The 27,976-nt window shown below is 51.8% G+C and overlaps 1 protein-coding gene and 1 long non-coding RNA gene across 6 annotated transcripts in view; one reads left to right on the forward strand and one right to left on the reverse strand.

Moving 5' to 3' along the window:
* Window positions 1-24,789, forward strand: part of LOC122392384 — a 30,003-nt gene extending 5,214 nt beyond the window's left edge. Inside the window, exons 2-18 of one of the 3 annotated variants that reach the window (XM_043387189.1) lie at window positions 8,452-8,552; window positions 8,927-9,065; window positions 9,770-9,906; window positions 12,919-13,040; window positions 13,653-13,797; window positions 17,114-17,226; window positions 18,304-18,529; window positions 19,245-19,352; window positions 20,366-20,452; window positions 20,863-21,006; window positions 21,250-21,425; window positions 21,619-21,752; window positions 22,089-22,228; window positions 22,513-22,594; window positions 22,779-22,923; window positions 23,209-23,452; window positions 23,719-24,789. In XM_043387189.1, the coding sequence (XP_043243124.1) occupies window positions 8,462-8,552; window positions 8,927-9,065; window positions 9,770-9,906; window positions 12,919-13,040; window positions 13,653-13,797; window positions 17,114-17,226; window positions 18,304-18,529; window positions 19,245-19,352; window positions 20,366-20,452; window positions 20,863-21,006; window positions 21,250-21,425; window positions 21,619-21,752; window positions 22,089-22,228; window positions 22,513-22,594; window positions 22,779-22,923; window positions 23,209-23,452; window positions 23,719-23,891 (2,406 nt within the window). In that variant the 5' untranslated portion in view covers window positions 8,452-8,461 and the 3' untranslated portion in view covers window positions 23,892-24,789. The remainder of the gene's footprint in view (window positions 1-8,451; window positions 8,553-8,926; window positions 9,066-9,769; window positions 9,907-12,918; window positions 13,041-13,652; window positions 13,798-17,113; window positions 17,227-18,303; window positions 18,530-19,244; window positions 19,353-20,365; window positions 20,453-20,862; window positions 21,007-21,249; window positions 21,426-21,618; window positions 21,753-22,088; window positions 22,229-22,512; window positions 22,595-22,778; window positions 22,924-23,208; window positions 23,453-23,718) is intronic. The other 2 variants (XM_043387190.1, XM_043387191.1) reach the window with 2 other exon arrangements.
* On the reverse strand, window positions 24,733-27,862 carry LOC122392386. Of its 3 annotated transcripts, none has more exons than XR_006258507.1 (4): window positions 27,843-27,862; window positions 25,914-26,042; window positions 25,345-25,465; window positions 24,733-25,071 (listed from the first exon to the last, which is right to left on the reverse strand). It is a non-coding gene; the product is annotated as an uncharacterized LOC122392386 (long non-coding RNA). The 3 variants fall into 3 exon arrangements; XR_006258505.1 differs by lacking the exon at window positions 27,843-27,862 and adding an exon at window positions 27,695-27,793; XR_006258506.1 differs by lacking the exon at window positions 27,843-27,862 and adding an exon at window positions 27,595-27,618.
* Between the last annotated feature and the right edge of the window lie 114 nt (window positions 27,863-27,976).

The following is a 27,976-nucleotide window of genomic DNA, read 5'->3' on the forward strand; positions in this document are numbered from 1 at the left end:
TCCCGGCGGCGCGAGTCGGCCGGCGGCGCCACACGCGGCTCGTTAGCCCGGTTAGTGAAGTCCGCTTCCTAGCGGCGTCAGTCCGTGTCGGCAGCCCCGCGGCGTCCCTCACGGCACGCCGGCAGCGAGCGCGCGCCGGCCGTGTCCCTAATCGGACGCACGGGGCGCACGGAGGTGCCGAGAGGCTCCCTGTTAGGGCCTGGACTGACAGGATCTGACGTGGAATTGAGCAGAGGAAATGCTGCTGTAGGTCAGTGGTTCGAGAAGGCTAGCAACTGAATTACATGGCTGCCGCGGACCACGCCGTCTGCTTACGGTGCTTTTGTTTTGATAGACGTTTCAAATGTGAGAAAATCGGCCGGAGATTTCAGGCCGATAATCGGTTCCCATAACGAGTTCATTCGACCGATACCGTTCACTTCTATCACCACCTAACCATCATCTAGTCACCATCACTAAAATCCACATCAGACGATGTTCTGCGCCAGCCCTCCCAGCTCGAGCGCGCTCGACCGCCCGCCTCACAGCGCACGCCGGGAACGGGTGAAGATCGGCACCGCGGCGGCATCGACGTGCCGTGACGCGTGACGCGTGACGCAGCGACACCGTGAGCGGCCGAGTGTCACGACCGACCCAGATGGGTGGTGGCCCGGCGCTAAGAGCCGCCGCTTACCATGTGGTGCCCGGCAGAGGCACGGCGATACGAACATCGGACGTTCAGGCGGATAGGCTGAGCGCCGTGAGACGGTTGCGTAAGTAATGAGACAGCAGCAGTCTGAATCAAGCCGTCAATAAATCTTTTTTTTTTTTGACAGAGTAGAAAATACAAAAACGAATATGTTTACAAAGGATGCGAAAACAATGTGCTTGACAATTAGCACGGCTGAACGTGACTAACCATTGCCAAAACAACAGCCCATAAAAATAACTGATTCGATTGCACGAGTTTAGACCGCAAGGTGCAGCTTAACGAACTGCCCTTTTATCTCGATTTAAGATGTGCTATATATTTACAAACTGTGACCGGAAAGTTATCCGTTATACATCACAGGGAATCGGATTGCGCTTTACGAGGAAACGAGTGCGCCGCCGATGTACACGGTGCGCTTAGATTGGACTGCGCTTTTCCTGCGTTTTTGCACAGGAAAATGCGCCTGGACTGGAAAGAAAGTAAAATGCTGCATAATCTTCAAACACACGATGCCACTGAATGAAATATGCATGTATTATGCTCAGGAACATGGCAAAGTAATAATATGACTTAAATGCATTAAATTTGAGCAAACACAGCGTCGAAATTCGCTCATGTTTTTAAGTGCGCTTATACTGACCAAAATGCGCCGTGAGTGGAAAATCAGCAATTTCCCTCAATACTAGTTACGGAGCGAGCGAAGCGAGCGGAGTCTCTCCTTAGATTAACGGAAATTTCTGAGTATGAGCGGCCGGCCGTGCGGACGCTTTTGCGAGGCTTATATCTCAGCAACCACTTGACCGATTTACACGCGGTAATTTTTGTACGGTAGCTTCATTCCTTCTACCAAGTATTGGACTATTCCCGATGCATTTGGGTGACCCCTTATGCACGTGCCACGTGCAAAACGAAGAGGTGTCAGTTTTGTAATTGTTGCAATATCTCGGTAACTACTTGGCCGATTGCGCTGAAACTTGGCATGTAGGTAGGCACCCACTAGGCACTGCATATCCATGTGCCAGAGTTGGGGTGCTGCTGCACGTGCGCACGTGCAGGGGTCGTTTCCAGATCTCGAGAACGGCTCGACCGATTGCGCTCAAATTTGGTATACAGTTAGGGACCGGTTAGTAGGGTGCCGTGCACAAGTCAGTTGGGACCCATCTTGCACGTGCGCACGTGCAGGGTGCCGCTTCCAGATCTCCAGAACGGCTTGGCCGATTGTGCCCAAATTTGGCACATCGCTAGAGACCGGTTAGTAGGGTGCCGTGCACAAGTCAGTTGGAGGTACCCCCTCGAAATTTCGCACGTGCAAGGCCCGCCCTCTCGCTCGCTCCGTTAGTCGCCCCAAAAGGCGTTATACTGGTGGACATTTTTAAAATATGAATTTCCTTAATATATAGCTGATAAATTACCCGATACTGTACATAATATGATGCTTTTCATCATATTTACCAGTGTTTTATGCGCGGATCAAGATTTTGGTCTCGGCTAGCAGCTATTCGCACTTCAGGAAAATTGCACCCCATCTGGCTGTATGGACAATGTTAAACTCATGCAGTCCCACTCGATTTTTAAGCTGAATTTGTGAAAAGTGTTTTAACCAAAAAACGGTTAAATTGAAGAACGAGTGTTTGGATATTACTCGTCTCATCTTAAAACATCATAAAACACTTCAATAAATAAGAACTTCGTCATACTTTTCCTAAAAAATAAGTTTTATATTTTGGGCTAGTTCAGTTCTGGCGCACTTTTGCCTATGTGCGCTTTTAAGTCCCAGAAATTTGTCCCTTGTCGGCGCAGTGCGCCGAAAAATGACAAATAAATTGCGTGTTTAAGCGCATGAAGAAAAAAATGACGATTTAAGCGCATTTCAGGAAAAAACTTTATAAATGATTTATATGTTGCGTTGTTTATTCTGTATATTTGATTGATCTTTAGCATTACATAACATATAACACTTCCTGAAATGTGATATTCACATCATGTCCTATTGTTTCACTCTGGTCTTGATTCAGCTATTCAGCTATTTAAGTGTAATTAAGGGTCTTAAGGGGTGTATGGATTTGTGACGTATTACGAGTCTTAATCCACCCTGTACTGTCGGTGTTTATAATTGCATGTGTGTGTGTGTGTGGGGGGGGGGGACGTTTCCCACTACTGACCACAAACGGCTAGCGGAATACATTTCGAAAACGGGTCAAGTATGGTGAATTAACCCTCGCACAGGCAGGTGGGTCGTATCGACCCTTCCAAGTTTTATCCTAGACGGACGCTAAATGTCAGGTCAATGAGTTATTGATGCCAAAGAGGTACAGCCTCCGACCGGTTCTTCCGGGGTGTGTGCCAAAGTCTAGAGGTTTTCTTACGCTGGTACCCACAGTCTTAAGGATCAAAGGATCAGTCCACAGTCCAAGGATCATAATGAAACTTCTCACACATGTTGGGGCATCATTGTCCATCGTTTGGTAAAATAAATTTAACCGGGTCATGCTAGGTGGCGGAGTGATGACGTGATAACAGATACAGCGTCCACCGACCAAGGCCGACTGACATACCAGGGCCCTCTCTGACCGACCAGGACCTTGTGGCCGAACAGGGCCCTCTGACCGACCATGGCCCTCTGGCCGACCAGGGCCCTCTGACCGACCAGGACTCTCTAATTGACCGGGTCCGGGGCCCTCTGGCGGACCAGGGCCCTCTGACCGACCTTCTGGCCGATCAGGGCCCTCTGACTGACCAGGACCCTCTGACGGACAAAGGCCTTTTGGCCGACCAAGGACCCGTGACCGATTGTGGCCCTCTGACCGACCAGGACCTTCTGACCGACCAGGGCCTTCTGACCGACCAGGACCCTCTGATCGACCGGGTTCGGAGCCCTCTGGCGGACCAGGGCCCTCTGACCGATCAGGGCCCTCTGACGGACAAGGGCCAGGGCCATCTGGCCGACCAGGACCCTCTGGCCGACCAAGGCCTTCTGAGCTCTGACCGACCAGGGTCCTCTGTGCTTTGGCCGACCAGGACCCTCTGACATAGCAGGGCCCAGTGGCGTATCCAGGGGGGAGGCCAAGAGGCCATGGCCTCCCCCTTTGGGATCAGACATGCAAGTGAACCCTTTGGGTCACTTGAGTGCAGTGACGTACCCAAGGGGGGCCACGGGGGCCCCTGAGGTCCAAGGATGACTCAGGGGGACCAGCGTGACGAAAGCGTTCTGGGTCTCCCTGCCTTAATTCCAGTACTAGACAGACTGTCTTTTACTCGGAAGAAAAACTGATATCAAAGAGCGATATCTATCACAGTGACGAACACAGAGCGCCCCTAACTACCTGAGAGCCCCTGGCTACCTGAGGACCCCCCTGGTTACCTGAGGGCCCCCTGGTCACCTGAGGAGCCCCTGGTTATGTGACGAGCCCCTAGTTACCTGAGGGCCCTGGTTATCTGAGGGGCACCTGGCTGTCTGAGAGCTTCCTGGTTGTCTAAGGCCCCTGGCTACCCGAGGGGCCCCTGGTCACCTGAGGGGCCCCTGGTTAGGTATCTAAGGGGCCCTGGTTACCTGAGGGCCTCTGGTCACGGGACCCTGTTTACCTGAGAGGCCCCTGGTTACCTGAGGGACCCCTGGTTATCTGAAGGACTCCTGGTAAAGGACCCCTGGTTACGAGGGCCCCTGGTTACCCGAGGGGCCTCTGGTTACCTGAGGGGCCCCTGGTTATCTGAGGGGCCCCTGGTTATCTGAGGGGCCACTAGTTACCCAAGGGACCCCTGATCCCCTGGATGGCCCCTGGCCAGTCATCTAAAGAAGCCCTGGTCACCTGAGGGGCCAATGTTTACCCGGGGAGTACCTGGTTATCTGAAGGGCCTCTGCAGTCACATGAAGGCCCTTAGTTGCCCGAGGAGCCCGTGGTATAACCGGCACCTGATTTTCAGAGGGTCCCCTGGTCATGGTAACCTGGTGGGCCCCTGATCAATTGAAAAGCCCCTGCAGTCACCTGAGATGCCCCTGATTACCTAAAGGGCCCCTGATCACTTGGATTCAATGGCATAGCCAGGGGCGAGGAGACACGTGTCCGTTATATGGTTTAGGGTCCCCTCGGGCCCGAAGGGGCCCTACGGTGCCAATTGACATCAGAGGGTCCGCGCTGGCCACGGTTCAACTGGAAAGGAGTGAAAGGACACCACGGGGCTTTTGAGAATACGTCATGGGCTCTTATGTAGGCACACTTATCTCCAGAAAGGCCCCACCCCAGGTTCTGAAGGACCTTGCCGGCCTCTGAGGGTCCTTGAAGGCTAATGAGGGATCAGCTGTAAGGGCCCCACACCTGTTTGTTATGCCCCACGGCCCACACCAGTGTTTCTGAGGGCCCTCACAATGGCGCCTGGGAGGGCCCTCACCGCCACCTCTAAGGTCCCCACACCAGTGCCTCTTAACGGCTTACATCGGCGGCTCTGAAGGCCCGCTCACCGGCGCCTCCGGGGGCCCTATACCAGCGCATCTAACGGCCATTTACCGGCGACTCTGAGGGCCTCTTACCGGCATCTGAGGTTCCCTTGCCGGCCTGTGAAGGGCCACTAGTAACTTTCAGGGCCCCATACATGCCTATGACGGCCCCTACCAGCGTCTCTAAGCCTAAGACCCCCACAACGGCGCCTGTGTGGACCCCACACCAGCGCATTTGACGGCCTTTCACAGACACGTCTGAGGGACCAACATCGGCGACTCTGAGGGGCTCACTCGCTTCGCTTCTCCATAAAAGACCGTGCATTTTATGCACATTTCTCAGGCAAAATGATACTTTTATCTGCCAATTTCCACATTTTTTCAGGGCTTAGACAGACAGACAGGCAGGCAGACAGTGAGACAGACAGACAGATAGAGGGGCCCGTCCGCAAGGGGGACCGGACCCACCGTGCCCAATCCCCCCATCAAAATGTTCTGGATACGTCCCTGCCTGGGTTGACAGTGGCCCCCCCAGGTAACCCGGTGCCCCTTCGAGAGCAGGTTGTCCCCTCCTGGACGAAATCCTGGGTACGTGCATGCTTGGGTGTCCCAAGAGAAACGACCTTCAGGGCCTTATCCGAAGTATTGGCCCAAACTTAAATAAAGTCATTACATCATTAAGTCATTAAATAAAGGCAAATACGTCAAACTATCTTAAATTTGCCGTTTTATGGCCCTCAGAAGTCAGAGGCCGGCGTAGGGCCCTCATAGGCCGTCTCAGGGCCCTCAGAGGCTGAGGCCGAGCCCCAGAGGCTAGCGTGGGGGCCCTCAGAGGCCGCTTCGGCGGTCCTACAGAAGCTTAGACTTGGGCGTGGGACCCATTGACGCTGGCGTGGAAGTTGGAACCCTAAGGAGCCAGCGTGCAGCCCTCTAAGGCCAGCGTGGGGCCCTCTAAGTCCATTGTTGGGCTTTCTAAGGACAGTGTGGGGCCCTCATGTTCAGTGTGGGGCTGTCTATGTCCAGCTTCTGGGGTCTTCCAAGCCCAGCGGCGTGGGGCCTTCCGAAGTCAGTTTGAGGCCCACTGACCACTGAGACCAGTTTAGGACCCTCTGAAGACAATGTGGAGCCCTCTGAGGCCAGTGTGAGGCCCTCTGTGACCAGCGTGAACCCTCTGAGGCCAGCGTGGGGCCAGCTGTCATCTGACATCAGACGCTGGTGCTGGGCCCTCAGAAGCCAGCACGGGGCCTTCATAGGCTGGCATCGGGCCATTAGAGGCCACTTTGAGGGCCTCGGCAGCCATACTTCAGATCTTATGCATGTTTGAGTTCCCTGAGGTATGAATGGCCCTTTGAAGCCAGCGCGGAACCCTCAGAGGGCAGCATGGGCTTCTAGAGACCGGCGTGGCTTCGAGAGCGGCATAGGGCCATCAGAGTGACTCAAAGGCTCCAAAGAGCCAGCGTGGGGCCCTGGGAGGTCAGCAATAGCATGGGTCTCCTGAGGCCATTATAGGGCCGGCTCTGGCCAGAGTCGTTCACTCTGTTGCCGAACATTATGTGGCCGGCTGAGGCCAGAGTCGTTCACTCTGTCGCCGAAGAGGGGCTTTCAGAGGCCAAAATGAGCCTTCAGAGTTTTTAGATTGCCAAGTGTGCCTAAGGGAGAGGTGCCTAGAGATGAGCGCTTGTCGCTTCTGCACCAATCCGTGTAAATGTATGACTGTAAAAATGTTTTTTATAAATAAAATATGAATCAATCAATCAATCAATCAATCAAGGGCTCCCTCACATAGCGAAAGTGGCAAAAAACCGCACCTGTGCGTGGTTTAAGTATGCTACCACTGGGGCCCCTAAGGTAAGGGTGGGGCCCCTTGAGCAGGTTTGGACTCCCCCTTTTCAAGATCCTGGATACGCCACTGGCAGGGCCCTCTGATTGACCAGGGCCATCTGGTCAACCAGGGCCCTCTGACTAACCAGGGCCCTCTGGCCGACCAAGGCCCTCTGACTAAAAAGGGCCCTCTAGCCGACCAGGGCCCTCTAGCTGAGCACTGACCAGGGCCCTCCGACCGACAAAAGGTCTCCGATCGAATTCAGGTGCATAAATTGGCCATTAGGTACCTCTTGCCTCCAAATGCACGTTCCTGCATTTTTTTTAGGGCCCGGCTGGCAGCGGGGGGGGGGGCAGCTGCCCCCCCCCCTGTGGCGCCGGCCCTGCCCCTGTTCCGGGCCTATTCCTGCCATGGAGGGAACTCTTGCCAGAGGTGCTGCTAGGCCATGAGCACAGATGGCCTGGCCTGGCGCCATCACTGGCGGCCGCAGCCCGTCACAAAAGGTGGGCCCAATTAGAGCCACATATTTTTCGAGTGAGGGGGCCAGGCCAGACGGTCAGTCAAAGTAAATCCCACAAAAGCCCAAAAAGCTCCTGATTTTACCCACTATTTTTGGGGGTGAGCACTAGATTTACATAAGAAATAGGTAATTTATTTTCATAGATAAGTACCAGTGCTCAAAGTGTGGGGTCCGACTGCTCTGGTTTCATAAGAAATGCAGGGTCGCGACCCCTCCGAACACAACGTCGATGACGCCCCTGAGCTGGAAGGCACGGCCCGTTTCAAGCTGGAGAGGGCCCGTGTTCCAGTCTAAGAGGTCCCGTTTCAAGCCTGAGAAGGCCAGTGAAATGGAATCGGAGGCAGAATAAGTGGAAAAAACGATGAATTTTCGTTTTCGGAAGGGGATATCACGATTCTTTTTCTAGGAAATTATAATTATATGCGTAGTAAAATATGTGGAATTTACAATAATGTACCTATCCATTATGATCTACAGGCCTGCATGCATCGATACTGGGAAAGTGCTTCATATGGCAGCTTCGTTGGAAGGTAAAAGAAAATGGTATAGGTAAAAAAAAAGAAATATCCATTCAGGGCGTACTTGATCCGAAATGAGTGCAGTGCGCTTAAAGAAACCGTATGTATAAACACACTGCGCTATTACCTGAACCATCTTTTCCATTTTAGGCGTAGTTTTGCGCAATTAGTACTGACAATTCCGGAAAAAAGCTTCCCGTGCCAAATAGGCTGCAGGCTGCCATTGACGTATTTTCCAGTCAAAATATACATATTCGTAATGCTTTTTCAATTCTCTGTCCATCGACGATTGAAATTATTTGCAATCGTTACGACACAAATAAATAGGCTCAAAAGTTAACGAACCTATAAGGGCACACCCCTTCCGCTTAGAGCGCACCGAGATATCGCAGGTCACGTGACTGCGCTTCAACCGGAATCCCCCGTCCAGGCAGCGCTGTTGACGAGCGCCGCTCTGCATTGTTTCAGAAGCGCCGCTATGATGGAGCGAGCAGGTGACCCGGGGACCGTCACTGTCCTCCGCCTCATCACCGTGACGCTATTGACCATCTCATTCTCGGCATCTAACGGTACGTGACGCGCACGGAGGTCGGGGGTCGCTGACTGCCGGAAATTGTGACGGTATACGAGACGCTGTGCGGGTGGGTCAATTACGGAACGGTTATGTCATTACGGAGTGAGAATGGAGGCGACATGTGGAACAGTGCAAATGGAATGGCAGAGTAAAGCGAGTTAATTCAACGAATAAGTAAAGCGGTTACGCTATCTTCATATCAACGCTATTGTGACAATGTCTCGTGTGTTGAGTAAACAATGTGTTTTTGCATTACCACAAGAAAATATGTCTGACAACTTGTTATACAAAAAGGTAGTTGTAAAGGCGACTGAGTTTATTCTCCTTTGTTAGGGTGTTGTGACGTTCACCGTTCCTTTGCGTCCACAGTGTCGGCAGCAGTGGCGTTTGAGAAGCTGACAGACATGGACTACCGCGGCAACACCTACTACACGATCCGTAACCTGACCCTCTACGAGTGCCAGGGATGGTGCCGCGAGGAGCCAGAGTGTCAGGCCGCGTCCTTCAGGTGAGCACCGTCAAGGCGTTTAGCTGAGTGTTTGGAATGCCTTTAATACTTCGAAATATCGTTTAAAAAGGCGTTCAGCCGAGCATTGGGAGCATAGGTCAGGCGTCGAAAATGTTATACATGCGTCATAAGACAAGAACATCCAGCGAGGAGCTCTCAATTCAATGAGCTTCACCCGAGCGACAAAGTGACCGGATAACCAGCGTTGAACGTTCGAGTCCAAAGCGAATTAGCCACCTACTTGACCTCTTCACTCAGTGTTAGCCAAACAATCGACCGGAAACGACCAGCGTTCGACCAGCACGTGCTGTCTCAGACAGCTGTCATCCCGGTCCGGCCCGGCGGCCAACGCCCCCAGATCTGCCCGTCATCCAACGCCGTCAACCGGCCTCAGATGACGCGCTAAGTAGGCTATTCAGGTGGTAATCGGCCGCAGAAGGCAGGCGTTCTGCATCGCCCGCCTGTCCGGGCTGCGAACTCACCCGTGACCGATTTTGTCATGAATAATAAACCATCGACCCGTAATTACCCTACCCACGTAATATTCGAGAGCCTCAACCGAAACGTTCTTCCCAACCACGGCGTGCGTGCGAAGGCCGTTTACGATGGCCATGCGTGCCGCTTGACCAGCGCTATCCCACTTCTCCAGTCACTGTGATGTAGTAATGACGACAGAAATAACGTTGTGATGTGCCGTGTTCCAGTTTCGTCACAAACCCGCTGACGCCGATCCAGGAGACGGTGTGTCTGCTGCAGAACGAGACGTCCGCCAACAACCCGTCGGCGGTGCCGAAGCGCGCCGTCAGCACCTACTACATGGTCAAACTCCGGATTCGCTCGGGTGAGTCGCTGAATAGACTGCTGGTCATGGAAAATGCGGACATAAGATTTGGGAGATTCTATGTTCTTTCTTACTCTTGTTTCCAAATGTATTAAACCAGTGGATCCACTTTTCTCTGCTTCCCTCTTTTGTATGTTCTAAAGAGCACGAATCATCCATAAAAAAATCAGTCTTAAATGTTTGATACAGACTGCTATTCAAAAACAACAGCCGACAGTTACCGACTCGAACACTGCTTATTACGTGTGAAATCTGGATTAATCCATTTGTCGCGCATTAATGGATCTTGAACACCCGAAATGCTGAAGACCGCTTTGATAATCCGTAACGGCACGTCACGTGTGAAAAGTGGGCAGACGCCCAGCCACCAAAACACCAGCAGCGTCAGTTGCCGGCCGGTGGGAGTGACCAGAGCTTCCGTATACTCCGGAGAGCTGTCGGCAGCACTCGGGCAGAGTCGTGCGGTCCGCGGGCCGCGCCGGTACCGGCGGCAGGGACCGGTGCGGCCGGCGCGTGTTCCTACGGCCACCAGATGGTCGGACGGGCCATTAGAGTGAGACTGGAACCGACACCAGACGGTGTGAGGCTGGCCCGGCCCAGGAGGCCCGCCGCCGCCAACGGTGGGTGGCACGGTATAGTAACGGACATCGCCGCGGCTGCCGGACAGCCCAGATCGTTTATCGAACGGAGCCGTCTAACTGCAACTGTGCTTTGGTCTCAAAACTGTGTGAGAGCCATTCCAAATGAAACAGATATTGGCCAAAAAGAAGATAAATTTACCTGAAGTCGTCATTGCCTGAAATAGGTACAGACGGAATTTACATACATAAAACTTGCAATGCAGAGCCATATAAGAACCAAGAACCGTGCGTCGCAAAGTTGCTTGAAACGGCAAGTCATGCATCGGCAAAGTTGACCTGGGTAATTATGGATAAAGTTTAACCCTCGCCGGCCGAGGGGGGGGGGGGGGGCGGGTGCCGCCCCCCCCCCCATAGGGTTTTTTTCGCGATAGCTCCGAACACGCTGGCGATAGAGAGCTGAAACTTGGCATACCTGACCTTTGATCCAAGCCGCATCTTTTGACACCGACCGCATTTTTGGGTCAGGTCAGGTCACTGACCTATGACGTCATAAGTGAACCTCTGCACGGTCTTCAGATGTCGCAACTTCGCAACGCCCTCACTGCCAGAGGAGATGTCACAGGGAAATGAAACTTGCAGGATCTAGTATCCATTATGAGTCTCACAACTTGTATATCTCGGATTTTTCCTAAAGGTCATATGAGGTCAGGTCATTTTCGTGACCTCACCATTATAAGTCAATGGGGAAAAATTCAAACTGCTATTCTGGCGCCGGGAACGATCTCCAACTATCTCAAGCACACAGAATCGTGATTTTATGCACTCCTTGCAAGGTTAGATGCGTCACTTTTGCAATGTTGACCTTGCGTGACGTCATTTATGACGTCATCAAGGTCATATTAGTTTTTCGTCAATAACTCTTGATCAAATTGAGCTAGCGAGCCGGGAAAGCCACCAATGGACTCAGGAAGACCTGCCGAATCGGATGATATGCGACATGACCCCTTTCGACCAACTTCGTGACCTGGGGGTGCTGACCTGACCTTGACCTGAGGTCAACACCCCAAGTTGACCTGACCCGGACAAAAAGTATATCATTCGACGCGCCTGAGCGAGACGAACACGATGCTGCCAAAATCGGCGCTCTGCGACCGTTTTTTGCGAAGTTATTCACCAAAAACTGAACCGTACCTTGGGGCACTTGACCTGACCTCAGAGGTCACCGGTTGACCTAGGACCTTAAAATCGGGTACCAATCTCTGCGTCTCGTAACGGCGCACACGCTCGTTTTTTCCGCGACGCGCTAGCTCCACCAGGGGCGAAACGGCGAGGGGGGGTCGTACCCGCCCCCCCCCCCCTCGGCCGGCGCGTATGTAGAAAACCAATAGGTCCGGCGAGGGTTAAAGTACTGCTAGTGATCCGATTCCATGCAGTGGCTCCACGCACAGTTCGCCATCTAATCACCCAAAAACGGCGGCGACCTCCGACCTACTCCCGTTATACGTTACCGCAAACCCAAACAAAAACAAACCCATCGCGCCCCGAACTGGCTTCCTAACCACCTCCGATCGCGTCCTCGGCGATTGAACGGTCCACTGGGCGTTTTTCCCGCAATAGAGATACTGCGACAACGGCCCAGTTACGCTAATGAGGGGCACTCACCCGCCGGGGCGGAACGTCCGCTTTTTGCACCTCCAAATCAAACCATCACGGCATCGCGACCCGGCGCCAGAAGTCGTGCGAGTGCCTTTGCGAGCCAATACCTGTCGCCGACACGCTATAAGCACGCTATAATGAACTGATACCTCCCGCGACCGCCTTCCCATTAGGTCTGGCCGCGTCTAATCACCAAGACGGTTGGCGGCGGGCTGGTCACAGCCATTGTGTGCGCGGTCGTGGCACGCTGGTGATAATTCCGTGCACCGTGCAGCGGCACCAACGGTGCCCGATTGGTGCCACGGCCCCAGGGACTGGCCATTGTCGCACCACGCGCCAGGGGGCACGCCGCCGGAGGACCAGTCAGGAACGCACGACCCGGCGGCGGGATGACAACGCGTGCGAGGATGATGGCGTAGAATTTGGAACATTTGGAACATTCCGCCTACGGACAACGCAATTATGTCGTCCAATGGACTGTGAAATTAATTGGATCACAGCGGCCAAATACAATTTTACGATCGAAGTCATTTCTTTTTTCATCAGAGATTGTTTCCGCGCGAAAAACCTCAATCTTCAGAAAATTAAATTAACTATGAGCTAAAAACATGGATGGTTAACGGCATGACTTAGGCATGGAACAAACGTCACAAACTTATAATGACCGCTTCCCAGCACACCGAATGAACAAGTAAGAGATAGATAAGTAAGTGAACAAATGCGCCACTCAATGTGAGAAATCTCCCTATCATTGACCGTAACCTGTGCCTTGCAGACAAAGTGTGCAATCGTCCGTGGACGTTCGAGCGCGTGCCGAACAAGATGCTGCAGGGTCTGGACAACGCCCTCATCTTCACCTCCACCAAGGAGGCGTGCCTGGCCGCCTGCCTCAACGAGGTGCGTCACATTGGACGGAGTTTACCACGGTTCCTATATTTCAAGGTCTTCAGCAGCCTTTATTTCGCCACGCGGCATCGAACTGCACTTGGACGTAAACGGCTTGATCACGGGCAGCCAAACCCTGTTCGATGGCACGATACTAGCGGTTAGCAGCGCTGCTAGACGACAGTAGTGTGCTCCCGATCCTCGCCCCACCCACGGTCACTAACTCTGGTCTCGCTGACTCACCCACTCGCCCGATCTACCTATCAATCACCTTGTGACAGGGTGGTAATGATCGTGTCAATCAGTGGCTAGGTCACTCACTGGGTTATCGGAACAAGGATCGGAACCTGTCCAGTGTCCATACATCGACCGGATGGCGCTGTCTGTTATCGTATCGATCGGAAGGAACAAATTAGATCCGGTTTTCAGTTCGGAGCAGACTGCTTATTCCTCACCAGAATACAAGTTCCTCGTATATTTTCTTACGGGATTTTGTGACAGTCTTACTAGCTTTTATGATTGCATTGTCTGCCGAACCGGGACTTCATCTAAATTCTCACGAACACTTCGATAACGCCCAGTCCGACCTCAACTGACCTCGTCTGACCCCATGTCGTGCCGCAGGAGCGGTTCGTGTGCCGCTCGGCCGAGTACAACTACGTGACCCTGCAGTGTCACCTCTCCGAGCACGACCGGCGCACGGCCGACCAGACGGCCAACATCGTGGACGTCCAGGGCGTCGACTACTTCGAGAACCTCTGTCTGAACGGTACGTCTGAACGGGGCAGAGGTCGGGGCAGACGGGACGTGCTGAGCCACGGGTGACAGTGCAGCTGCACAGGTGGCCGATTAGGGTAATGGGTCAGCGTCAGCGGCGACCTCAGTGACGGTCACACTCCGTGCAGTGCTCTGGAGGTCACAAGGTATCGAACCCACCATCAGCCCGATGAAATTCCAAACTGACGTCAGGCAGGGCGAGTCGGTCCATTTGTTATTCGTGCTAGCCTCACGGAACTTGTGTCCCGCCGCGGCCGGTGGACTACACTGACCCACTGAGCGGCGCGGCGCCCCTCGCGGTGGACGGGTGGCGCCCTAGCGGTCTCCGATCGGCACCCACCGCCGCTCGGCGCTCGGTGGTCGCTGGACCGGAACGTCGACCAGTCACCCCAGCAGACGGGAGGGTGGGTGGCTGCCGGCGCCTACCGCACGAACGGCGTTGTGGCGGCCGACCTCCCACCCACACCTCAGAAAACAGGAAAACATCGCTCTGCGATCTCCGTGTGAATAAACCCGACCAGAGAGTGATCACACCGCACGGCACCGACCCAGCAGTCAGACCGCAGTTCCACCATGGCCGACTGATCCACCACCACGGTGATCGCTCGGTGATGACGCCGGCGTCAGGGGCGAGCAAGACGTCATTCGGTCACAGGCGGCCGGCGGCGGCGCCGAGCCGTCACCGCTGGTATAGTGGCCCAGTGAGAGGGGCACGCTCGGCTGCCGAACGGCCCGTTAGCCGCACCCCCGGCCGCGCGCTGAGAACAGTGCCGACCGAGTGGAGGTGACACCATGGAGGTATTGCTGACGGCCCTGGCAGAAGTGCACAGAGACGGGAACGGGGCAACGGTGGCCACTGGCCATGGCAAGCCGTAGGCGACACTGACAAGCCAGGTTAGGATGATTGCTAGCAAATGTGGAAGATAGGGGCCGAACGATCAAACATATTGCCATCGGTTATAAGAGATGCCGATTTACGCAGGATCTAAGCAGAAAATTCGATAAAAACTACAAGTTGCAAAGTCATCCAAAAGATGTCATCGTCATTCAATGAACATTAAAAAAACATTTCTGCAAATTAACCCGCGCCCGGCTGGGGGTCCTGGATTTCCACGCCCTGCTGCGGGGGGGGGGTGTTTGACCCCCCCCCTTCTAACTCGGCTCCTGAGCCACGTAGCGATACGCGGAAGGCGGCGTTCGAAAGAGCGTCAAAAATAATGAGGAAATCACTTCGGTCAATTTTTTGGTCAGGTCAAAGGTCAGGTCACCAGAGGTCATTGAAGGCAAAATTTCGCCGATTTCCAGGTCGAATGTCGACAATTTCCAAGAAGCCAACGCATAACTCGGGAACCAATAGAGCTACAGCGCCGCGGAAAAGCGCATTCGATAGCCCTATTAACGCCCTTTCTGAGTAATGCTCTCAGAGTTGACCTAACGTCAACGGTTTTGCCTGCAAGGGGCAAAAACTGCAAAAATGGCCGATTTTTTTCGGAAAGTTTTTTTCTGCAATAACTTTTGACCCAAGCCTTGTACGAACTTACTTTTACCGGCATCGTGTTCCTCTCGTCAAGACGCATCGAATGAACTATAACTTGACCTTGAAAGGTCAACTTGAAAATTTGACCTCAGGTCAAGGTCATGACCTGACCGGAAAGGGTCATGTTGCATATCAGTCGATCCGTATCGTCGAGCTGAACACATCTAAGGCGTTTTCATTGCTCTAGCATGCCTCTATCAAAGGTTCTTTGCGAAAAACTGTTAGATACCATTCGTGACCTAAGATGACCTCAGGGCATAAACAGGGGTCACGGACACCATTTCCATGTTCAGTGTGTCTAAACCACTTGTAATTCAGTGTTTGGGAGTGTTTATAATGTCTTTCGTCCAAAAGAGGCGCATTTCAATTTTCTCCCATTGACTTATAATGGGGAGGTCGCAAAATTGACCTGACCTTAGGTCATCGATATCAAAATTCTGAGATATAAATTTTGTACATGCTATTGCTCTTAGCAATCGCTGTAAGTTTCAAAGCGATCGGTCACTCGGTGTAGCTATGACAGACATTGAAACTTTTTATGAGGTGAGGTCACTTCAAGTGACCTGCTGACCTGACCTTGAACGACCTTGGTCTGAAACTTTCACAACAAGTGTAGAATTGATGTATGATAAGGTGTACCAAAAACGGCGGCGCTCCGCGTTGTGGTTTTTGAGATATTCGCGAAAAACCACAAGGGGGGTGTTCAAACACCCCCCTCCCCAGCAGGGCGCGGGTTAATGGGTTGAATTGTTGACCTAGTATTAACGCAGGGATGAGGTACAGGAAGAAAGATAGATGACAGCTATCGTTGGAGAGTGGAGACATCACGTGAGATTGCCCTAAACCAAAGTTGGAGATCGGAGATACATTGTTTTCCGAATTAGTTGCGATCTTTCTCGTACGTACTGGACTTTTGGGCCGTAGCATTAAAACAAAGAGCAGCGAAGCGATGTTTAGCACATAGAGACCGTTAGTAAGCCGAGGCATGAAGTGAGACGGCCGCGGGACCAAGACCATCAAGTGGGCGTATTATTCGGGTCACTCCGCCGTGTGCCACTGGCGATAGTGATTGGAACGTCAGCGAGTCGATGCGTATATACAGGTCGCGGGCACCCAACCGTGTCCCGAGCGGCAGAGACTTCCAACGGTGACCTGCGGGCCCGTGATAAACTATACAGCCGACCCTTTACACGCTTCATAACGCCAGGACTGGGTTTATAACCGTACAGGAATGTCGATGTAGCGGTGTATTGCGGTGGGCCGTTTGTAGTTTCTCGGATGTCACGAAGGCCTAAAATTTACTCGACCGTATCAAAGCTTGTCATGTCTTGAATTGTCTTCATCGCATCACGCTTGCGTTCTGCGGAGATGTCGTCTTTAGTAGGTACAGGGAATCACGTGATGTCATAGGGCCAACCAAGATGAATCATATGAGATAAATGTGTATGATTCAAATTTCAAGCAACACCATTACCTATCCGATGTATGTTGAACGCTCCTTGTGTTTTATTTTCCTGTACCAAGTCACAGTTGTAATCGACTCGTCTGACCGGCCCTTTGACTTCAACTTGTCAACGAGCTGCATAAAATCCTGTCCCGGCACATCACATCTCGTTCATCGTTCCCATTACATAGGTTAGTATCCTCCAGCATCCACACACAACCCTCCAGTCGTGCCAATAATGTGCCAACCAGGGCTGGACCTTCCCCGAGGCCGCCGAGGTCAGGCACGCGCGTGACTGAGCTGACCGCTTCTCACCACCGTTCGCAGGCAATGAAGCGTGCAAGGGCGAGCGACTGTTTCCCGTGCCCAACCTGGGCGTGCCCAACGCCATGATCGACCGTTTCGTCGACACCAGCTTCTACGTCGACCTGGAACTCATGGTGAGTCAATGACAAAGTCAGGAACGAGTCCCAGGCAATCATGGTTTCAATTTGCGCACGTTTGGGGTCATGCGCACAATGGCTTTATCGCAGTGGCAACATTCATGTCAAGTTATAAAAGAAAATTGCGCCCCATCAGAGCGCCTACATGATGGCATCGGTCCACCACATTCCGGCGGTACAGCATGGGGACCGTCGGCCGTTTTCTCCCATACAAATTCACCCCGAACGACCCCGACGGACGGAGGGCGCCGGCCGGTCGACCCGGGCCGGGACAGGGCGCCGAGCCCAACCCAGTCAGGGTAACGGGTCGCCGGCCGTATAACGCGGCGGCACCCTTTACAGAACGGCCCAGCAGCGGTCGGCAGCGGCGGTAGCACGGGCACACACCGAGCAGAAACGCCCTCAACCACGACCCGGAGGCACAGACCCGGAGGCACAGTGCGCTGTTTGTTCCGCGAGCTTTTAATGTGGCTGGATGACTTGTCTAAACCACGCTGTGGTGTCTTTTGTTGAAGCATTTTTAAGGTTAGTTAGCTCCGAAACGGTCTTCACTAACTCCCGTTAGACCTCACCTCTGTTGTCACTTGTCAGTTGTCACCGTCCAACAATACGCACCGTAAATCGCTATACTTTTAAAGAGGTGTGCACGTGACATCAGAGTTCCGGCTGTTGCAATTACCAGGCATCATGTATGAGCATGACCCCTCACATCAAAAGGGCTTCCACTCACCGGCACCTCCAATCCCTGGGACGTTCCCTCAACGTCCGACACCGTACTCAATCAACACTTTCTGTAGTTTCACCTCCTGTCTGACTCATTACAGTCTGAACCTTCCATTCGGATCCAACCAGGCATAGTAGGTAGTAGGTATGCACCACATGTTTGAGATCCACGTTCGCAAGGATATGTCCCGATTCCCGTAATGTGCGTCCCAGGACCAATGCTGACAGTCTCCAACAACCATCTCAGCTGGGGATCTCCTGTCTCAACATCAAGACTGCACGGGGACCGGATACATTCCAGGGCGCCTGAGGGGGTGGGAATCACTGACCGCAACCTCTCCGCGTCTCCAGGCCAACACTGCCGAGGCGTGCCAGCGCGCCTGTGAGGTGGAGAGCGAGATCATGTGTCGGTCGTTCCTGTACCACGGCCCGCCGACGGGCACCACCTACAACTGCCAGCTGTTCCACCTGGACCACGTCACCCTGCCGGACGGCGTGGAGACCTTCCTCTCCGCGAACCGGCCCCTCATCGACACCGGACGCCAGCCGGGCACCTACTACGAAAACGTCTGCAGAAGTGAGTGCAGGGCGAAAGGAGAGCGCGAGTAACAGGTACAGTCGACATGGCATCTTATACGAGGATGCCTTCACGATTGAGGACAGGACCGAGACAGGACCGATGTCCTCTTTCTTGAAGCTTCGAGCTCTCCTTGCTGGAAGTTTCAATCAGCCTCGCCTTAACTAGATCCCTTTTCCCAACCTCAAATGACCAGAGGTGAGTACATACCTACTGCAGGTTCACGTAAAGAACAAAAAAGAGACTATAAATAAATACTTCTAATCCGGAGCAATGATGGCGATACATATGCATGTTATACCTAGAGGCACAGTCATTTAGCGGATTAGTAAGCAACTTTCAGCTGCCAGGTGAATCGCGCAATGCCAACTGCATGCATCACGCTATCGGTAGGCACTGTTGCTTCGTAAACGCACCGCTAAACTGTCACCCACGCTGCCATGACCTCAGTTCTGACACACCAGTAAAGGTCCCATTCCCAATAATGCCCAGATGCTGATGTTCCTGAGTTCAATAAGCTCTCACATATGCAGATGTCATCACTTCAAATGTATGCTGCTTACATCGCATTCGCCTAGTCTAGCTTAGTGACTGCAACCTCACCAAAGCACACGCACTACGCTGAGGTAGCAGGCACACCTGAGCACATGCTTTGGGTCCCGTTGGTCACGCCGCGCACCGCACGTAGCTTCACGCCGCCACCCTCTCCGCACAGGCCGATCCCTGCTGGCCTCTCCGCTGACGCCAGCGCTCACCAGCGACGAGCTGGTGGCCAAGATCCCGCCGGCGGTGGCCATACCGGGCCTCGGCGACGTCTCTCTAGGTACGGCCGGGGGCACCAGGTGGAGGCGTGGGGAGACGAGGGCGACTGCAGCACCGGCCACTCGGCACACAAGGCTACAAAATCTTTTTGCGGTAACCAACCATGTTTTTTATTGCAACAAACATGGTCAGCAAACAAGGCATGCCATGTTAAAAAATCGACGTAGGTAAATAATACTAATGTTTCGCTGTGACCGAGTGATCAGTGTGTGGACGGCCAATACGTCTACATGGTGAGCTCAGGTGCTCGTCTAGGGTGAAAGTGGAAAGGGTGTAGAGGGTGGGATGGGTGCAGTTAGGCTCGCATGTGGTGTTACGGAGTAAGTGCGCATGTTTCAGCACAATGCTAGCAGCCCTTTTAGCCATGTCAACGATGACGAGGATGGAACAGCAGGTAAGTTGAGGTGCGATTGATATCATTACGCGAACGACGCAGATTAGCTCTTACAACTGGGTTTCTTCCGAGCCGCCCGTTCGTTGTGCTCGTACCCCAGTGAAATATCAAATAAGAGACCAATCCTATATCTTACTGAAATCAGGACAACATAGTCCTTACCCGTGACCAAGGACGCTACCGAGCAATGGCCACTTGATTGGCTGACCGACTTTCCGACCCACTGGCTGACCGACTCTCAGACTCGATGATCGCCCAGCTTTCCGACTCATTGGTGACTGACATACTCTCCGACTCACTAGCGATTAGCGACTGACTGCATGACCAACTCATTAGCGATTGACGGCATGACCAGCTAACTACTCTAGCGACTGACCGCATGACGGAATCACTACATCACTATTACGGCGACTGACTGCATGACTCTTGCCGAGACTACTCGACCATAACCTCGCAATGAGGCACACACTAACCATAAGGACACTGTTACGTCCTCTCGATGAAGTGCACCCGATAACCCGTGAATGATTGGCCGTGCGTCGCCGGTTTACCGCTACTTAACGCATGACTGGCCACCGGCGCGGGTCAGGGCGCGCCACTAACCCGATGGCGGCACACAGGGTCCCTGGATGACGCCGACTACGACGCCGGCGGCCCCGGCCCGGTCAACTTCGACTCCGGCGCCGTGGGTATCGACCCGACCTCAGGTCAGCCTGCACAGGCGGTCACCTAGCTTAGAGAGCACCAACACACTCGTGAATTTGTTCTTTCTCATTCTTGTCATCGAAAGATGGCCTCTCTTAGCTTGGTATCTTACCCCATTGGCTCTTCTTTACTGCACGAGCTTTGACGTAGCTAACCGGATCTATTAATCACCCGATAACTTGCTTGCTCTTCTTAGATGCTGTGACAAGCACATCTTGAATACTACGCACCCTCTAAACTAACTCAAAGGCTTGCCGTTTCGGAATGGTAGGTATGTAGGTACCTTGCCACTTCACTTCTCATGTTTCATCTTGCAGCCTACCCTACTCAATTCAACCACTTCAACCTAAACAGCCTTCCGTAGCCTTTCATTCTCTTATCCCCTGACGAGTTCCGTCGTCTAACTCTTCAGAGTCTGACGACGGCGACCAGCCTACCGTCGTCACCATCCCCGACCTGCCCAACATCGGCGGAGGCGCCGGAGCACCCAGCAACGACCAGGCGGGGCCGCAGGAAGGCGACATCAACTGCGACTCGACAGGCACCTGCTACGACGGTGAGGCATAGCGGATCAGCTGTGGTGTTCCCGAGCTGTGTACTCGCTTTGTGAAAGTAGGAGGAACTGTAGCCGGAAAATCGCAGACATCTAGACATATTCGTAATTCCCGAGATGTTGCGATGTTTGCGAGTAGTGCCAATGTCCTAACAAATTGATACGAAACAATATCACCTTAACGGCTCTTTTCTAAACTTTGCAGTCCATGCAATGAATTCGCTGACGAAGTTCCGTTCCCCGCAGTGACGGTTCAGTGCAAGGACACGAGGATCGCGGTGCAGGTCTCCACCAACAAGCCGTTCAATGGCCGCATCTACGCCCTGGGTCGCTCGGAGACCTGCAACGTGGACGTCATCAGTTCGGACCAGTTCCGGCTGGACCTCAGCCTCTCCGGACAGGACTGCAACACTCAGTCCATCGTGAGTAGACGCGATCACACATGGGAATTGGGATCCTTGCATCGTATAGAACTGTTGACCCTGGCGGTCTCAAAATGACACAAGGCGCAGTAAAGACGAACGCCGAGTCTTCCTGTCGTCACGTCAAACAGGTTGCCCATCAGAGTAGCTTTGAATTTAAATCACATAACCATCTGCACTTCCTCCTCTACAGGGCACCGTCTACTCCAACACAGTGGTGGTGCAGCATCACTCGGTGGTGATGACCAAGACGGACAAGATTTACAAGGTGCGCTGCACTTACGACATGTCCTCCAAGAACATAACCTTCGGCATGCTTCCCATCAGGTCTGTATAAAAATACAGCCGGTTTTCAAAATCGCGTGTCACCATGCTCACCAGCTTCATGAAAAGATTATGTGATATCAGCGCTCCGATAAGCAGAAACATTATCTGCATCAATCACTGAAACTGTGCGTTAGTGCAGAGCAACAGCTTGCCCTCCTCCTCGTCCCAATTACAGACATAGTGAGTTCATTGAAGAATTCTTGCGATAGCATTTGTCATGGACAATAAGAAAGTAGAGAGCTTTAGTCACAAATAACAAGCCATATGCTCATGGCTTAGGTCTGAGATAAATCACCCCAGAGCGACCACCTGACTCTCGGATGTCATCTACTGCAGGGATCCGGACATGATTTCCATCACATCGGCTCCTGAGGCGCCGCCGCCGAGGATCAGCATCCTGAACGACGTCGGCCGGGAGGTGGAGACGGTCCGCATCGGAGATAAGCTGCGCTTCCGCATCGAAATCCCGCAAAACAGTGAGTTGAGCGTCTGGATGGGGTCATCAGCCGCGGGGTACAGCCAGCAAGCGTTCAGAACGGGATGACAGCTTAGTCAGCAAAAGTGAATATCAACGTTATAAGGAAACGTCCCATTTTCTTCCTTGGATCACTTAGCGCCGAGCGCTACAAGCGCTATGGATATAAGACTAGATAAGGAACGAGGTCGGCTGAAGACTAATACAGTTTTCATATTTTCAATGCATACCCATCGTTACTATGATAAATGATTCAGGAACTGATCAGTAAACTTTCCTTTTCAGCACCTTACGGCATTTTTGCCCGCAACTGCGTGGCCATGGCCAAGGACGCCAGGAGCACGTTCCGAATCATCGATGAGAACGGGTAAGAAAACGTTGACAAGTACCTACCCTACTCGTTAAAAAGGCACCTTGATCATCGTGCATTTCAGCCATCTTTCATTTTCAAAATAACTGGACTTCCAACTCTATTTTCTCTATATCAACTTGCTGAAAAGCCAACCCTCAACGGCAACGAAAGACCGCTGACAAATCATTTTGCACTACAGATGTCCGGTGGACACAAACATCTTCCCGCGCTTCACTTCCCAAGTGTACGCGCTCGAGTCGCGCTACGAGGCCTTCCGCTTCACCGAGTCGTACGGCGTCATCTTCCAATGCAACGTCAAGTACTGCCTGGGACCATGTGAACCGGTAAGTCCCGTCACCACGATCCCATCGGCCGGCTAACTGGCTTTGAACACGACGAGAAGGAGATCGTTTCACGCGTGTTCCAAATGGGCTGGCGCCTTCCAGTTCAAGTACCAGGCGACACAACATAATGATGCAGGTGTTCAGTCCAGATCGTCATGAACTTATAAGAAACGTGACCGTAAATGGGACCGTGACATAGCTAGAAATGCTTGACGAATAGCACATTACCACCACCTAGTGAATTGAACACAACCTTCCCATAACTGCCCAACGTCTCGTCTCCAGGCACAATGCAACAACGGCCGGCAGCAGTTCCAGTCCTGGGGCCGCAGGAAGCGTTCGGTGCTCGCATCGACCGGCGACCGCTCGGCCGGAAACAGCGAGGACCCCGAGTCGATGACCCTCAGCCAGGAGATCCTGGTGCTCGACCTGGGTGACGACGCCGTGAAAACCTCCGAGAAAGCCGCCCAGCCGGCCGCTGACGCGTGGCCGCAGGACCGGCGACGAGCCAACCCGGCTGCCGACGGCTGTAAGTTTTCTGCGAGAGGCTTGGCTGCTGTCTCACCATTGGTTGCTCGATTTCAACGACAGGAGATGATGGGGGCTTTAGGGTGCTGGGACTGCAAAACTGGCAGCATAAACTTAACAATGCACTGAACTTGGAGATGAGCAAACAGAGTTACGTATCTCATCACATCATTACCATTTGCAGACAAGATACATTCGCTGCTCTACTCCAGACATTCTCTTATCTGAATGCTCTGACTCTGACGAAATATTGCTCTCTCCCCACAGCCACGAACGCGTTCGGCTTCCCGGAGGAGGTGGAGCTGCTGGAGAAGTGTCCCACGCGCAGCTCGGTGTTGGCGCTGTCCGTCACCTGCGCGCTGCTCGCGCTCGTCTACATCTGCACCGTGTTCGGAGTGCTCACCAAACGGTGGATGGCGCGCGGAAACAAGGTGGTCTAGGCCGCCAGCAGGGCGGCAGATTCAACGGCAGAGACGACTTCCACTGGCTGCGAAATGACAGTGCTGGAGAGAACAGAATCAACACTCGTTTATGAATTGATGTGAGAGGGAGATGGCTGTTCCTTTCGAAGTAGTACCAAGCGTCTGAATTCCGCAGCAAGTTGGAAGTCGTGCTCCGTTGCGAATGAGAAGGTGGAAGGAGGGAGGGAGGGAGACACACAAAGACTGCCGAGTGTAGCGACGGCCAAAGACCGGCGTTACTGAGCGGTAGCGTGGCATTATATCTTCCCTGGCGCTCTGTCGGGCCTCGGCGTGTCGAGACTGCTGGTCAGCCTGCTGCAACCCGACAGCCTCTGAACACGCAGTGTTATCGGGCATCGGTATCGGATACCGGTGCGCCGAGGTCGGAGTGAGCAGCCTTTATTTGTTGTTGTTATTGTTGTTACATGGGCATATTCAGTGTCAATTTGTTACGTGCGTGACGTGTGTTAGGACGAGTTTGTTATGGTGACTTGACAGACGAGCCACATCAAAATGGCGTGACGTGTTGACGACCATTTCTCAAGGACATTGTCAATAGCATTGTTCAAAGGACGACTATTGGGCATAGTTTGTGTGCACAGCTTGTATTTTGCATGGTTATTATTATTTTTTCTGGTCAAAAGTGGCATCACGGTCAAGATTTCAAAACAGCAACAGCCCGTGAAACTTAATTTCATAAGTGAATTCACAATTCCCAAGTGGCATTATTAGGTGCCACTCGACCATTTTTGACCAGCATGCTACTGAGCTCTGACCCGAAGCTATCTGTCGATATCCATGCGCAGTACATAGTGTTATGTATATCGGAATGTTTGTATTTATAAAGGTGAGCTTGACGGATACAGTGTGAATAGGATGATTTTTTACACATGACGATGAGCGAGGAGACCTACGCAATACAGCACTAAAACGAACAGTTCTTTATCACCATTCCATCGTAACAAAGGCCACGGGCGGTCCTGCAAGACGGAACGCTGAAATAAGAAGACAGCATATGCATTGCGCCACGGAGCAAACATTATGGAGGCACGTACAGAACATCACCGCTGGGGCTCTGGGTGGGACTTCGTCGGACTTGAGGACTTCTTCTTACTCATATCTATGCACTCGCCAGCTAGACGTTTCCGTGGTAGAATATCTGCCAAAAGTAGGGGAAAACAACTTGCTTATCTGCTGACTGCTGGCAAAAATCGCTTAATCTGATGGCATGTGAGCCATAATTCTCGCGGGAATGACGAAGGCTTATTTTACTCTCTTTTGAACGTATTCCGCAGAGGACTTCAACAAAAAAAAAAACCTAGCAGAAGTGGCAATGTCAGTTATTAAATGATAAACAAAATGTATGAAATTATTACTTTGAAAAGATCAGAAAGAACCAAGTAACATTAGATTTAGTGACCAAGATATTCACCTGACAAGAAATGCAAGTTTTCTTCATTCTCTACTGCGACGGCGATGTCGCCATAGCCGATGCATTTCTTGTCTTTGCTGTGCACATAGGCTTGCGTTATGAAGTGTTGGATAAACATTTCCTGTAATAGCGATTAAAAACATCACAGACCTTCCATCACTAGAAGGGTTAGCCAAAATACTGCAAGTTTCTGAGAAAAATAACACACCACATCGCTCTGTGGAGGACTTCCAATGAACGTCATTAAATCTAATTGACCTTTGCTGAAATCTCGGAGTACATACCATGAATGTGCTTCCACGAAATGGAAGAAACATCTGGTGCTACTCATAAGAAAAGCAAATATTTTAGATCAAGTAACTCCGTTCGGATGAGCCAGCCACACGGTACATATGTACGACTGACGCGCCACCTACACTCCGCCCTCGACGGAGCTGGTCCTGTACGGCACGCCCTCTGATATCGTTTCACACGAACGTCGAGATCGTCCGACTCAGCACGGCCAACAGCGGGCGTGGGACGGGCCAAACAGTCACTGGGAGGGGGCAGGGACTCATAGCTCGACTCACCGTGGCGCGGCACACGATCGGCAGAGACTCCTGGCTGACCAGCTCAATGTCCGGCGAACTCTTCATGATGGTGCGAATTTTGCTCAGCGGCAAACAGTCGTCACGGGGCTTGGATTTCGCTTCATCCATCTGTTGAACAAGAACAACATGTCAATTCAAAGTTACGAAAATGGCGGGGGCCAGCTGTTTCCAGAGCAGCTGTGCGCGTATAAGGAAAAATCTCAATTTTAGTTGTAGCCACTAGACACACACGAATGAACAATAACAGTAGGGTAGCCTGGGGCAAGACGCCCCAGATAATTTATTTTGCTACATAAATTTTGTCCCACATCACCTGGAAGGCCAAATTTGTGCTCAATGCGTTCTTTGGACATTTTACTTTAAATTGCACCCCTCAAATTCCTTCACTTGTGATCGGACTCCAAGCTAGGAAGTGATTTGTGAAGCAACTGCAAATGGGGCATTTTGCCCCAACCCCAGGGCAAAACACCCCACGGCCTGGGGCAAGTAGCCCCATACTTAAGATTACAGATTTAGCATGGTAGTTTATGTGAGAGGTCCGTTAGACCTCTGGAGGCACGGCTCTGAAGTTAGCACATTCCATCCCGTCAGGTGTTCAGCTATGATACTATTGTATGAGTAGGTTTTTCACCTGCCTCATAAGACCAAATAATAAATTATTGCAATGCAAATATTTACAGAATACTTCCTTTGCCATCCAGTTGCTGAGAAAAATACACATAAAGGCATAGAAACTTACTGACTGTTCGCCAGCTACCGAACATTAGTCTAATGTTCGGTGGGTAGTGGGTAGCCCGAACAACACATGAGGTAAAAATCCCCATGGGGCTTTTTGCCCCGCGACCTACTGGGGCGTTTTACCCCATCACGTAGTTCGGTCAGAGAACAACGCTTTGCACTCCAGCAAGACATAATTTCACACAAACCAACCTGGCATGATAAGCGTTAGAAAATAGTTGTTCAAAATACATAAAAGTTGTTAACCTGATGTGGACCATAAAAGAATGCCATGATGCATAATCTGACAACAAAACATAAAAATCACTCAAAAAACACATTTTTGGCTAAATCTCCCGAAAGAGTCATCACAATTTCTTTCCAGTCTGCTCATATAATGATCATATAGTGCACGTTTTATAGAAGAGAGGATGTTTCCCCAGAACTCTGCCAGTTCCGAGAAACATCGGTGAGGCTTTTTACCTTGGCAGGGCGACTTGCCCCGGTCTACCCTAAATGAGTAGTGGAAACAACCTAAACACTGAATGGTAGCCTGCTGCTCAATCTATTGCTGAAATCGCTTGGTCTATCATCCCAAAATATGGGAAATGCCTACAAATTAAAACCGACACTACTAAAAGATAACAAGATAACAAACAGAACTGTCACCTGTCCAAGAACTCAAGAAGTATGAAGCTGCTAGCCAGCTCTGCTAGGCATTCTACTTGTAATTTAATCTAAATTCTACTTGTAATTTAGCATGTGAATCATCGTCATGCTTAGCCAGCTGCCAGCATATTTATTTCAATTTTCCTTGACCTTTTCACGGCTAGTACTACGAAAAGGTCTGGTTATTGGCACACAACTATCCAATTAGGAACTCTACTCTCTGATGATATTGATATCATCTCTGATGATGATATCAATATTGATATACCCCTACGGCTTTGCTCTTGCTCTTCTCTCTGCCTCTATATATATATGGCCTTGAAGAATCTTCAATCTTGCCTATCTTGAAGAACCCTGCACTCGCCTCAACCTACCTTTTCTTCGATAACCAAACGTCAAAAATAAATTATAACAAAGCATCAGCATATAATGCAAATTGTTGGCAAATTGTAAACTCAACCTCGCTGCAAAATAGTCGCTTACGACGCGTAACAGACAATTATGAGAATTATCTATACTTACTGTTCAAACTCTTTCTTTGCGAGTATCGTTCACCAAATGTACCAATCACCGATTCGTAAACACTTGAGATTGACCTATGCATGACGTTGATTGGTCCAAGACTGAATATGACGTCATTCTAACCAGTTTATACT

Source organism: Amphibalanus amphitrite, unplaced genomic scaffold (genome assembly GCF_019059575.1).
Source record: "Amphibalanus amphitrite isolate SeventyFive unplaced genomic scaffold, NRLGWU_Aamphi_draft 000484F_arrow, whole genome shotgun sequence".
NCBI lineage: Eukaryota > Metazoa > Arthropoda > Thecostraca > Balanomorpha > Balanidae > Amphibalanus > Amphibalanus amphitrite.